Here is a 14,894-nt window from a genome sequence, read left to right on the forward strand (position 1 = left end):
CACCACAGAAGATACTTTAGATATTTGACAGTCATTATGGGATTCACTGGATTTCTTTCCTATTAGCTTTCTACTTTTGTCTGATTCAAGTTAATACTTGAATTAGCTTTAACTCACCAAGCTCATAAGAACTGACCCCAAAAAAGCCAAAAACTGTGCAGGTGGCCAGGTGTAGTAACTCATGCCTATAATCCCAGTGTTTTGGGAGGCCAAGGCAGGTGGATCACCTGAGATCAGGAATTCAAGACCAGCCTGGCCAACATGGTAAAAACCCTCTCTACTAAAAATTTAAAAATCAGCCAGGTGTGGTGGTGCGCACCTGTAGTCCCAGCTATTCAGGAGGCTAAGGTGAGAGAATCACTTGAACCCAGGAACGAGAGGTTGCAGTGAGCTGAGATCATGATACTGCACTCCAACCTGGGCAACAGAGAAAGACTCTGTCTTAACAACAATAAAAAAAGATGATCAGTAGCTGCTACAATGGAAAGATGGTGGAGCAAGAGCAAAGAAAAATCCCTTTGGTTCCAGAAAATCTCCTGAAAAAGAGGAAGGCCTATCAAGCCCTCAAAGCCACTTCAGCAAAGCAGGCATTTTGGCAAAGAAGGAAGAAAGGAAAAGGGCCCAGGTTTAAGCAACTGGAATCATTCCTACATGATTCCTGGTGGCAGACACGTGACAAGGTGCATGTCAGATAACTAGAAGTGAAACCTCATGCCTTGGAATCGCCAGATAAACATTCCTTGGCCTTTGTTATATGCCTTGAAAGGATGGATGGCTTGAGTTTACTGGTGCAGAAAACCATTGCAAGACTTCGCCTAGAGAAATTTTTTCATGGTGTCTTTGTAAAAGTCACCCGCCAGAACCTAAAAATGTTGCATATAGTGGAACCTCATGTGACCTGGGGATTTCCAAATCTGAAGTCTGTCCAGGAGATCATTTTCAAACATGGACAAGCCAAGGTCAAGAATAAGACCATCCCTCTGACAGACAACACAGTGATCGAGGAACACCTGGGGAAGTTTGGTGTCATTTGCTTGGATGACCTCATTCATGAAATTGCCTTCCTGGGGAAGCATTTCCAGGAGATCTCATGATTCTTGCTCCCTTTCCACCTCTCAGTGGCCCATCATGCTACCAAAAACAGAGTAAGCTTCCTCAAGGAGATGGGCACACCTGGCTATCAGGGTAAACACATCAATCAGCTCATCTGCCAGCTGAAATAGACCCAGGTGCCAAACTGCAGTAATTTTTATCAATGAAGTGGAAGCATGTGTTTTTGGGTTTTGGAGAATTTGTATCAAGTATCTTCAAAAACTGGAAAAGAAGAATCAAAGAAAAGACAGCTGCTGGCCGGGTGTGGTGGCCCACACCTGTAATCCCAGTACTTTGGAAGGCTGAGAAGGGCGGATCACCTAAGGTCAGGAGTTCGAGACCAGCCTGAGCAACATGGCGAAACTCCGTCTCTACTAAAAACACAAAAATTAGCGGGATGTGGTGGCCCATGCCTGTGTAATCCCAGCTACTCGGCAGGCTGAGGCAAGAGAATCGCTTGAACCCGGGAGGCGGAGGTTGTGGAGGTTGCGGTGAGCCAAGATCATGCCATTGCACTCTAGCCTGGGCAACAAGAGTGAAACTCCATCTCAAAAGAAAAAAGAAAAGAAAAAGCAGTAGCTTATGTTCATGGCAAGCACCTCTCATTACTTTGAATTCTGGCATTTTCTACATTGGCTGCCGCCTCGTCTGAAATCAGCACATTCCACGGAGGAAGGAATCTGCTTGCTGCATCTCCTATCCTACGGTTTAATATTGGTAACTGAGTAACTCTAGCATTTGTATGAGGCACCCTAAGACTCCTGCAGCAGTGGACAAGCCCAGGGACATAATAGAATCTGGAGATTCCTGGGGCCTTGTTGTGAAAAAGACTTGAAATACACATAGGCAGAAGGGTACAAAAATAAATGTTCACTTGTCTCTTGTCTCTGCAAAAAAAAAAATAATAAAGCTGCAGGAGGGAAAAGAATGGGAGCCTGAAATGCACAGATGCTTGAGGAAACAAGGAGTAACTCATGACTTCCGGCATGGATTGGGGACCAGCAGGGGAAAACAGCTTGCAGAAGTGGGAGACAGGGCTGCTCACCTGCTCTGCATCTCCTGGAGGGAAGCTCAGCGATCTGATCCCACCGGTCCTCCTCGAAATCATAGCATTCCACACTGCGGATTGCCTTGGGTGCCTGGCCGCCAACCACAATCATGACCTCCAGAGAGACAAGTGGACATTAGCGCATTCTCCCCAAAATCTGGATTTATGGGTGACCTATCCCTGGTACTTCCACATGCTTATTGCCCAGGGTCTATGGATGATCAGAGATGCCAGTTTACAGAGCTACATACATGAAGATGCTGCCCCTAGTTACCAACAGATATGAGTATTCAAGAAAAGTCTAACAAGCATCTTCCCACAAAAACACAATCATAAGTTGTTTCCCAAATGCCCCACTCAGGGGCTAGCTTGTGGGTATGTGAAGTCACGTAGGCCATTTTCTGTAATCTCAGTGCCCTCAAGATTGGGAATGGGGGGTGCTAAATCTCATATCAAAGCAAACTTGAATATACTTTGAAAAAGTGCATAATTTGGATGTATTTTTTTAATTATTATTCAAAAGTATTTCTGAATGCCTAGAATGTAGGGTGCACTTATGCACTGCAGTATAAAAAGAATTGTGAAAAACTGCTGTGAGGTGGTTATTATAAAAGTTATTAAACTGATAATGTTCTGAAAACTAGTTCTAGCAGTCAGTCCTATTTCCACAAGTAAGGTAGTAGATGCAGCAAGTTGTGTTTGCTCGGATCCTGTCTCTAGAGCAGGAGCTGGGGGTGGTGACTGGCTTCACCCTCTGTCAGGTAGACTTGAATTTCAGATTCTGCCTACGCTCTTAGCTGTGTGACCTTGTGCCACTTACATATGTTCTCTGAGCTTTACTTTCCTATCTGTCAATGTGGATGATAATATTTACCTCACAGTTGTGGTGACAAGGCTTGTCTTGAGGTAAATATCATCATCCACATTGACAGATAGGAAAGTAAAGCTCAGAGAACATATGTAAGTGGCCCAAGGTCACACAGCTAAGAGCGTAGGCAGAATCTGAAATTCAAGTCTACCTGACAGAGGGTGAAGCCAGTCACCACCCCCAGCTCCTGCTCTAGAGACAGGATCCGAGCAAACACAACTTGCTGCATCTATGTTTGTCAAAACACAGGTCACTTTCCATTAGTAGGTCATGAAATCAATGTAATGGATTATGACCAGCATATATAGTTTTAAAAAGCACAGAAAATATCATAAGAATATCATTTCATGAAATATTTGTTTTGATTATACACACTTACATGTGTCTTCTGGATAGCAATTTAAATTTATTTTGTATTGCAGGGCATGGTCAAAAAACAATGAAAACTACTGCTCTGGCTAGGTTAACAGAACTGCCATACTTAATTGTGGTACCACTGCTGTGACTTTGGTCACATGTTATTAATAAATAAAATTAAAGTACCAGTTACCTATAGTTTACATATGTTAATAAGCATGTGCAAATTCACAGCTATCCCCACACTGATGTCACTCTCACTCAATGGCATTCCAATATGCTTTCTTGAGTGGAGAGAAAGAGTGGAAGTCACAACCAGCAAATTCATTTGCTCATTACCTGTAGCTTGTCTCATTTATCCAGTGGTTCTCAAACTGGAGCATACAACAGAATCACATAGAGGACTCGTAAAAACACAAGCTGCCGGACCCTATCCCCAAAGTGCGATTCAGTGGATCTGGAGTGGAGCCCAGAATCTGCCTTTCTAACAAGTTCCCAGGTACTGCTGCTGCTGCTCCACTCTAAGATTCTTACTTTGAGAACCACTTTTTTAACCTACACCCTGTATGGATTTCCTGATGATATGCCATTAACAAATTTTGCCATTATGAATTATCATAGTGCTTTTTACTTTCCCACAATGTATTTTTGGGGAGAGAAGTGGCCATCAAAATCTGCATGAGCTCGCAGGAGCATATCCCTCAAGCGAACACTACCCACCAAACGGGAGGCAAAACCAGAGCTCACCACCATTGCTACAGATCAATCATTTATTCCCCAACATTCCAGAACAGGCTCACCCACTGCCATGTGGGTGGTCACTGGTCATCAGATTTAGTCCACAGCTGTCTGTCACCAAAAGTGGGTGACCAGTGTTCAAAAATTAAGAAATCAGTTCTGACTTGTAAAGCATTCCAAAGGAACCCAGGACACACAGTCCAAGCTCAAGCTGCTGCTGCTGCAGCCACTGCTGCTTCCAGAAAGAAACATTCTGTTCTTGACGTTCCTGCGTGCCTCAGCTCAGAGGGCCCACTGCCCTGTGTCAAGAGTAGCCCTTTTCAGAGTAAAGATGAATTCTACATTACTTCCCATCTGTAATTCTTTGCTTCGACAGGCATCCACGAACAGTTCAAGGGGGATGTTAATGAACACAGCCCTTGGCAAACTCTGAACAATGCCTAACCTACTCTTCCAGGACAGAATGACTTGTGTTGGTAAGCATGCCCAGAACTTGCATTGTCCTTCTGGTTTTGAGTAGGTAAAGCTAAACTGAAGGCAAATACTGCAAGGATTTTCTTTGAAACCTGAGTGAGAATAAAAGCAGTTTTAAGTTTTCTTTCTGCAAGGACTTCAGACACCCCACACCCTCCCACATGCTGTGCCCTGACTTGAAACTTTCTTCCCATCTCTGAGCACTCTGCTTTAACACCTGCTTATCTTTCTGGTCTCAGCTTACATGTTATTTCCTCCAAATTGATTTCTCTGGCCTCCAAGTCAGAGCTACACATTCCTGAGATTTCACCTGCCCTGTGTGTTCTGCATTGTGCTTGACCGTCGGTGACTTGTCTTTTGTGACCCTAGACAGCAAGCCCTGCCTGGGCAGAAAATGGATCTGCCTAGTCACCAAGATAACTCCCTGTATTTATGTTGCCAGGTAAAAGTGAGGGCTTAAGTATTTATTTTGAATAAAGAATAAATGAATAAAAAGTAAATGGCACATGCAAGGTGTTAAACAAACAATACAGAGTTTTAAAAAATGGAAAAAAAAACTAAACTAGAATGTCATTTTCTTTAGTTAAGATATGTTGGAACACCAGATTAAAATTCTGGAGACAGAAAAAACAAGCGAAAGAGAAATATGGGCTATATTATAATAAATACATTATAAAAATAAAAAATAAAAAGAGAAAGTGAGGGCTTTTCCCATCTTTTGACTCGACCACCAAAAGAAAGTTTGCTTATTATTAGCATAAGCTATCCAGCTTCTTTTGTAAATTAAAAAAAAAAAAAAGGCAAGGCTTTCAGGAACCTTCACCATGCCCAAGAAACTATCTCCCACCAGGGATATAGAGGGTACATTCATATTGGAGAAAATCTACCACTCATCTCTGAGAACTTTCACAATTCCTTCCAAAATGCAAAATGCAAAATCCTTCCAAAATGCAAATTTTTTATGTTAAAGTAAAACCTGAGTAGAAAGACAAAAATAATATAAGACAGCCAGGTGCAGTGGCTCACGCATGTAATACCAGCACTTTAGGTGGCAGAGGTAAGTGGATCTCTTGATTCCAGGGGTTGGAGACCAGCCTGAGCAACATGGTGAAACCCCATCTCTACAAAAATACAAAAACTAGCTGGGTGTGGTGTCACATGCCTGTAGTCCCAGCTACTTGAAAGGCTGAGGTGGGAGAATCGCCTGAGCCCAGGAATTTGAGGCTGCAGTGAGCTGTGATTGCAGAGTCGTTGCACTTCAGTCTGGGCAACAGAATGAGACCCTGTCTCAAATGAAAAAAGAATACAAGATAAAATTTTCAAAACAAACTTGCCTTTGAGCTCATAAAACCACTGGTGAGACATGACTTTAAACATAGAAAACTTGTACAAATATCTGAGAAAAGGAATTGTGAGGTTTTGTGGAATAGGACCATCAGTTTCAGAGTGAGCTCAAGGCTGCAGGAAGAGCAGGTATACATCTACTTCTCTCATAGGCATAGGAAAGTCAATTTGTTTGTTTTATTTTTAGTTGGCACATAATAGGTACACATATTTGTGGGGTACAGTGTGATGTTTTGATACATGCATACATTGGGTAATGATCAAATCCAGATAATCAGCATGCCCACAATCTCAAATACTTATTACGTCTTCATGGTAAGAACATTCAAAATCTTCTCTTCTAGCTATTTTGAAATATGCAATATATTATTGTTAACTATAGTTACTCTACTGTACAATTGAACTCCAGAATAATATTCCTCCTGTCTAACTGTAACATAGTATCCATTGACCAGTCCCATCTCCCCTTCCCCATCTCCTCTCCCTCCTCCCTTCCCCAGCCTCTGATAACCACTATTCTGCTTTCTACTTCTACAAGACTGGCTGTTTTAGATTTCATATATAAGTGAGATCGTGTGGTGTTTGTCCTTCTATTCCTGGCTTATTTCACTTAACATAATGGCTTCCAGTTTCATTCACATTGTCACAAATGACAGGATTTCACCTTTTTATTTATTTATTTTTAGGTGGAGTCTCACTCTGTTAGCCAGGCTGGAGTGCAATGGCGCGATCTTGGCTCACTGCAACCTCTGCCTCCCAGGTTCAAGCAAATCTCCTGCCTCAGCCTCCCAAGTAGCTAAGATTACAGGTGCCCACCACCACACCCAGCTAATTTTTTTTCATTTTTATTAGAGACAGGTTTAACCTGCTGGCCAGGCTGGTCTCGAACTCCTGACCTTAGGAGATCCGCCCTTGTCAGCCCCCCAAAGTGCTGGGATTACAGACATGAGCCACTGTGCCGGCCTTTTTATAGTTATAATTATAGTTGAATAGTATATATACCATATTTTAAAATCCACTCATCTGTTGATGGGCACTTAGGTTGATTCCAATATTTTGGCTATTGTGAATACTGCTGAAATAAACATGAGAGTACAGATGTATCTTCAACATGCTGATTTCATTTTCTTTGGATACATACCCAATAGTGGGATTGCAGGGTCACATGGTAGTTCTATTTTTAATTTTTCTTGGACACATACAACCAACCAATACAGAATCATGAAGAAATAGAAAACCCAAACAGACCAATAACAAGCAACAAGATTGAATCACTAATAAAAAGTCCGCTGTCAAAGAAAAGCCCAGGACCTGATGATTCCACTGCTGAATTCTACAAAATATTTAAAGAAGAACTAATGCCAATTATTCTGAAACTATTCCAAAATATTGAAAGGGGCAGAATCCTTCCAAATTCATTCTTTGAAGCCAGCACTACTCTAATACCAAACTAGACAAGGACACACACACACAAAAAGAAAACTATAGGCCAATATCTATGATAAACACACATGCAAAAATCCACAACAAAATACTAGCAAATGAAATACAACCGCACATTGAAAAAATCATTTACTGTGATCAAACTGGATTCATCCTAGGAATGCAAGGATGGTTTGACATAACACAAATCAATAAAAATGATACATCACATTAAAAGAATCAAAGACAAAACCACATGATTGTTTCAATAGATGTAGAAAAAGCATCTGATAAAATTCGACTTCCCTTCACAATAAAAACTCTCAACAAATTAAATATAGAAGAAATGCACCTCAACATAATAAAGGCCATATGTGACAAACCCACAGCTAACATCATACTGGAAAGGGGAAAGTTGAAAGCTTTTCCTCTAAGAACTGGAACAAGACAGGGATGCCCACTTTATCCACTTCTATCCAACATAGTACTGTAAGTCCTAGCCAGAGCAATCAGGCAAGAGAAAGAAATAAAGTACATCCAAATTGAAAGGAGAAAGTCAAACTGTACCTGCTTGCAGAGAATATAATATTGTATATATAGAAAAGCCTAAAGATGCCACCAAAAAACTATTCAAATGAATAACTGAATTTGACAAAGTGACAGGATACAAAATCAACATATAAAAGTTAGCATTGTTTCTAGGCACTAACAGCAAACTACCTGAAAAAGAAATCAAGAAAAAACTCATTAACATAAATAAATAAAGTACCTAGGAATAAATTTAACCATGGAGGTAAAAGATCTCTACAATGAAAACTAGAAAACATTGATGAAAGAAATTGAAGAGGACACAAATAAATGGAAAGATATCCCATGATCATGGATTGAAAGAATAATAATGTTAAAATGCCCATACTACCTAAAGCAATCTACAGATTCAATGTAATTCCTAGCAAACTACCAACGACATTCTTCACAAAAATAGGAAAAAAAAATCCTAAAACTCATATGGGACCACAAAGGATGCTGAATAGCCAAACAATCTAGAGCAAAAAAAAACAAAAAACAAAAAAAACGAAGCTGGGGACATCACACTACCTGACCTCAAAATATACAGCAAAGCTATAGTGACTAAAACAGCATGGTACTGGCATAAAAACAGACATGTAGATCCATGGAATTGCTTAGAAAACCTAGAAATAAATCCACCATTTATGGCCAACTGATTTTTCACAAAGGTGCCAAAAGCACACACTTGGCAAGGTGTTAATACCCAGAATATATGAGAAACTCAAATAACTCAATAACAGAAAAACAGATAATCTGATTTAAAAATGGGCAAAAGATCTAAATAGGTATTTCTCTTAACAAGTATATGAAAAAATAATTTAACATCACTAATCATCTGGGGAATGCACATGAAAACCACAATGAAATATCACCTCATCCCAATTAGAACGTCTACTATAGAAAAGACAAAAGATAACAAATGCTGGCAAGGACGTGGAGAAAGAGGAACTCATATACCCTGTTGGTGGGAATGTAAATTGATACAGCCCAGTATGGTCAAAAGAAATCCAATTTTTATAGTAGGTGTTGCAAGAAGCCATCATACATGGAGCACTATACCCACCATTGTGTTGCTCATGCAGAGTGAAAAGAATAAATGTCCTATCGTGAATGCTAATGGATAGCTATTTCCATAGATACCTGATGTTAGCAACCAATTAGGGAAATATGAGTATTTCCCACAGTCTACATGTATCACATCTCTGAAATCACAAACTTCTAGCTATTTAAGAAGACCACAGGATATTAGAGGAAGAGACTTGAACCATTCTCACCTACAAGTCCTCATTTTATATTCCAGAAACACTCAGGCCCAGGGAGTTCAACAAGCATGTTTTCTTTCTTTCCCCAACACTCCTAAACCCCAATTTACTTAAGATTTATGATGTCTTTATTAGAAATTACTGAATCAGATCAGCTTATTTAGAGATCGCTATTTTTAACATTTATCTTTCAAGGTAACCCTGAGTGAGAACCATCAGTCATGTACGAATCACAAACTAAAGAAATGGTTCTAGGCGAACAATCATGCTAGACTGAACATAATTCAATCACTCTCATGAACTGCAGCATGCTTAGGAAGCTGGCAGGGTGCCTCGGGATTCTGATCCCAAGTCTCAACTGTCACTGTGCTGAAGGCTGCAGAAGTTCTGGTGAATGGAGGGTTCTGACTAACAGAATATGAGTGAGCTGAACTCCACTGCGGCAGGGACAATTATTAGATACCTCCCAAGGAAAACACCCTTATTTTGAAAAGTCAAATAGCCATTTATTTTAGGGAGATTAGTGAGCCAATGGGAAAAACTGATTCCTTAGTAAGGAAATTTTATTCCCAGCATAATATTTTTTAAAATAAATATATAATGTTCTCTTGCTCACATAGATGACTCTGATTCCACCCGTGTGACTGTGGGATTGAAGGCATGTTGGTCCCTCCTCACTGAAATCACAACCACTCTGTGTCTGAGAGCCATTAGGTGCCAGGGACCAGCCAGGGAAAGGGACAGTCCATGAAAAGAGTAGAGATTTCCAGCCTATGTGTAGATCAAAACCCTAGCCCTGGCCTCAAGACTACATAGGTCATTCAAATTTCCACTCAGGTAAGAGAAACAATCTGGACTCTACACACTGTTTTCATGGGGCAAGAGTAGAATGTATGTCCAAACTCTCTTCTGTGACCGGTGAGCTGGGCAGAAGGCAGGCCCAGCCAGTCGGTCCCTCGGGCCAGGGCAGGAAGCGAGAGTCTCTCTTACCCTGGTGCGTGGGGCCGCAGGGCTAACACCAACAATTCATCCGAAGGAGCATGTCGAGGTCGAGCCAGAAGACTTGTCCAAGCAGGTTCCTGAGCAACAGTTGCTCTAGGCAAGTACTGATAGCAAGGTGCAGAGACAATGGGGGTCTGAGAACCAGGTAATAAGAGGGCAAGGCCCAGGGGGAGAGAGGAGGGGTGGAAAAAATGGGCTTTGGAATCAGACACATCTGGACCCAAATGTAATATATATACATATATATGTATATATATGTGTGTCATATATCATATATACATATGTACACACACACGTACATATATACCTATGTATCATATATACATATGTACACACACACACAGCTTTGTAGCTGTGAGCAAGACGTTTAACATTGCTAAGTCTCATTTTCATAACTTGTAATATCAGGGTAATAGGATGCTTCCCATATGGGTGTCAGGAGGCTTAATAGTGCCAGTGTCACCATTATTTTCAAAGGCAGGTGCTAAAAAGCAGACTCCCAATAAAAGGTAGAAAAAGATATTATGAACCTATGAAGGGAGGATAAGTGCCCCTAATTCTGGGGGTGATTGTGGGGATTTTTCACGACCCCAGGATGTTTGCCAGGGTGTGGACCAAGGTAGAAGGGGGCAGTGCCCATCCAGGGGCCTGGCCCAAATAAGAGCTCATCACACCCAGCCTGTCAACAGTTTCTTCCAACACCAGCTACTAAAAGGACAGCCCAATTCAGGAGCAAGCCACCCACTTCCAGCCCAAATGGCGTTTCAGCAGCATTTTTAAAGAGCTGAATAGAGATGCCAACTGAACTGGAATGACAGTGAAAAGTGCCAGGTTCAGTTCATTTCCAAAAAGTTCATTTGCATCTTCCTGAAACCTCATTTCCTTGCTGCCATCTGTGGAACAGGGTAACGTAGGAGCGTTCTGAGTGGCTGGGAGACAGCCTCTGGTTGTCCATGGCAACCCAGCCTCAGGAAAAGTGCTGGGCGGTGAATGTGTGGGAGTCAAGATGATGCTGTTAGCTGTTCCAGCTGGGATGTCTCAGGATCTACGTCTTATATCTATGTATATAAGGCTCAGAAAAAACACCCTTATTAGCTTCTGCAGCTATCTCAAGGCAGAGTCCTGTTCCTCTCAGGGAAGGGCCTTGGCTGGCAAACAGAGTTACTGCTAAGGATTGCTGGATATAGTGCAAGTCGTTCTCCACCACGTTGTTTTTCAAAGTTTGCTCTACCAGAAAGCCTATCTGGACTGAATTCATGAAAGCCCAAACCACCCTGCCCGTGGAATTCCTATGCCTGCTTCTCCAACTAGTCCAATTATCTCCTAATTTCTCTTCTTCCTCTACTTATTTGGTTTTTCAAATAGAATAGAATATTCATATATTTCTATCTTACTTTCTCAGAGAGACTGTTTAAAATTAAAAGTCCCCAAAGGGCAGGATCAGGTTTCTTTCAACACAGCATTCGGCTACAATGCTTTTGTGACATTTGGAGGTAATATAATAAAACAGTTCAGAGCGCAGGGCCTCAGGTCAGTCATCCTAGGCTTAAATCTCAACACAGCCATTTACTAGCTGTGCTTTAAAGATGGGTCACAAATTCTGTGATACTCCTACACTCAGACATGGAACTTAAAGCCTCTCCCCTTGAGTGTGGGCTAGACTTAGTGAATTGTACCTAGCAAATAAAAGAAACAAGGGACAGGACATGGATTTTGACATTAGGTTATAAAAAGACTACAGCTTCTGTGTTAGGTATGTGCTCTCATTTTCTTGCTCTAGAATCATTCTCTCTGGAAGAAAGCCAGCTGTCATGTCATGAGGACACTCAAGCAGCTTATGGAGAGACCCACATGGCAAGAAACAGGCCTGCCAGCAACCACATGAGTGAGCTTAGAATCAGATCCTCCCCAAACAAGCCTTGAAATAACTGTACCCCAACCAACAGCTTGACTGTATGAGAAACCCTGGGCCAAAAGGACCCAGCGAAGCCACTCCAAGATTCCTGCCCACAGAAACTGTGAGATGATAGATGTTTATTGTGTTAAGCCATCAGAATTAGGGTAATTTGTAATGCAGAAATAGATAACTAATACATAATGAGTGGGTGACATAACCCAAGGTCCAATTTCCTCATCTGCAAAATGGGGATAATTATAGTTATGAAAATCCTATGAGATAACAAATATAAGTCACTTAGCCCAGCGGCTGACACATGGTAAGTGTTCAGTAATTGAGATCTGCTGTTACCATTATTGTGGGGATTAGTATCATGTAATTTAAAAGCCCAGGCTTTGAGTCAGCCAGACCTGGATTCAAGTCTTCCCACTGCCACTTAAGAGCTGTAAAGCTCTGGGCAAGTCACTCAGTCTCACTCAGTCTCACTGAATCTTGGTTTTCTCCTATCTCAAAGCCTCCAGAGTTGTAACGAAGACATAATAAGACAGTGGACATTATGTACTTAGGCTAGTAATGCAAAGAAGCTGCTCAGTAATTAGTAATTAAACAATACTACTGTATCATCATCAATACCTTCAGTGATGAAGACAAGGACAATGACCCAGGGAAGAAGCTGCAAAGTACAAATTGTTCTATGTGGTCAACAGAGGGTGTAAACCAGCTTTCTCCTGCAGTCATCGGAACCAGTTTCTGGATGTTCACTCTCACAGACAATTTGCATTTGACCTTGGAGACACAGCTCCTGTTAGCTCCTGCAGAAAACTTTCCTTAACCCCTTACCCCTCTCTTTGCTCTCAGAGTGTTGTGCCTGTACCCCCATGAAGGCATTTACTCACTTCATTGGAATTGTCTTTTCACATCTGTTTCCCCTCCTCCTGGTTCTGGGAGTCCTCTGGGGAAGAGACCAGTTCATATGAGCCTTCGTGACTCCAGTGCTTACCCCAGTGTCTGGCAATTAGTGATTTCTCTTTGAACATATGTTGGATGACTGAATTAAAAAGCAATGAATTGGCTGGGCATGGTGGCTCAAGCCTGTAATCCCAGCACCTTGGGAGGCTGAGGAGGGTGGATCACCTGAGGTCAGGAGTTCGAGATCAGCCTGGCCAGTATAGTGAAATCCCATCTCTACTAAAAATACAAAAAATTAGCCAGGCATGGTGGCAGGTGCCTGTAATCCTAGCTACTTGGGAGGCTAAGGCAAGAGAATCACTTGAACCCGAGAGGTGGAAGTTGCAGTGAGCTGAGGTCATGCCATTGCTTTCCAGCCTGGGCAATGAGAGCAAAACTCAATCTCAAAAAAAAAAGCAATGAATTAATGCATACACGATTGTTTATAGCTGGATTTTAGATTAAAAACAAAAAACGAAGAGACCTTTTTAACCCCCCAGGAATGACAACTGGATTCATTCAAATTTGGACTTGTTGGCTTGAATCAAACATTCTAGAGTCAACCTACATTAGTGATCAAAGGAGGATATAAAGTAGGTCATAAATCCTTACTAAATCCATGTGAAAACACAGGTATGAATGATGATAAGACTATTGGGAAAAAATGAGGGGTAATATAAATGGTCAGTGTTAAGTTTCTATGAGGTTATTTCTTCTTTGAAAATCAATTTCTTTAATTGAGGCCATGTGCCAAGAACATAGATGAGTAATGCCTGCTGCTGTGGAACCTACAATTGCATGGAGGAGCTAAAACTCTAGAAGAGAGCCCTAAATGCCTGCCTAAAGCATCAGCCTGGGCTACTCAGTAATCTCCTGAAACTATAGTCCTTGTTTTCAGAAAGCAATGAAGCCATCACCAATCTGACGTCTTCCCCCATTAAATAATCTTTCTCATCAATCACATTTCTATGTATTAGCAATAAACAATTAGAAATTGTAATTTCATTTAAAAAATTTACAATAGCATCTAAAACAATAAAATATTCCAGGGATAAATCCAACAAAAGACACATAAGACCCATATACTGAAAACCATAGAACACTGATGAGAGAAATTGAAGAAGACCTGCATAAATGGAGTTATACTGTGTTTGTGGATTTAAAGATTTAATATTATTAAAATGGCAGTTCCCACATTTGATCTAGAGATTCAATACCATTCCAATCAGAACCCCTACAAGCTTTTTTGTAGATAGACAAGATGATTCTGAAAGTTAATGGAAATGCAAAGGACCTAGAATCACAAAACAACTTTGAAGAACAAAACTGGAGGACTCATACTACCTAATTTCAAGACTTACTAGAAAGCTAGTAATTGAGGCAACATGGTATTGGTGTAGAGGTAGACAAATAGATAAAATGGAACAGAAGAGAGTCCAGAAATAGACCAACACATATACAGTCAATTATTTTTAAAAAGTAACAGAGAATCTTTCCAATAAATGGTGCGGAACAACTGGGCATTCATATGCAAAACAAAAGAAACTTAGGCCCTTAACTCATGCAACAACCACATTAAAAAAAAAAAAACTTCACAAAATGGATCCATAGACCTCAATGAAAAACCTAAAAGTTCTAGAGGAAAGCATAGGAGAAAATCTGTGACTTCAAATTAGGCAAAGATTTTTTTAATATAGAACATAAAATAAACCACAACAGAAAAAAATGGAAAAACTAAAAACTTCTTTACTTCAAAGTACAGCCATCATGGAAAACAGTATGGAATTTGCTCAGAAAAATAAAAATAGAACCACTCTATAATCCAGCAATCCCACTACTGGGTATATGTCCAAAGGAAATGAAATCAGTATG

The 14,894-nt window shown here is 40.8% G+C and overlaps 1 protein-coding gene and 1 pseudogene across 50 annotated transcripts in view; one reads left to right on the plus strand and one right to left on the minus strand.

Annotated features, from left to right (window-relative positions):
• KLHL3 (kelch like family member 3) overlaps positions 1-14,894 on the minus strand; it is a 297,123-nt gene that overhangs the window by 22,325 nt on the left and 259,904 nt on the right. For all 50 annotated transcript variants that reach the window (XM_078360226.1, XM_078360135.1, XM_078360232.1 and 47 more), the window contains one exon: positions 2,138-2,255. In XM_078360226.1, the coding sequence (XP_078216352.1) occupies positions 2,138-2,255 (118 nt within the window). The remainder of the gene's footprint in view (positions 1-2,137; positions 2,256-14,894) is intronic.
• LOC108589609 (ribosomal protein uL30-like pseudogene) lies at positions 462-1,223 on the plus strand (annotated as a pseudogene).

This window comes from Callithrix jacchus, chromosome 2 (genome assembly GCF_049354715.1).
Source record: "Callithrix jacchus isolate 240 chromosome 2, calJac240_pri, whole genome shotgun sequence".
In the NCBI taxonomy this organism is placed as follows: domain Eukaryota; kingdom Metazoa; phylum Chordata; class Mammalia; order Primates; family Cebidae; genus Callithrix; species Callithrix jacchus.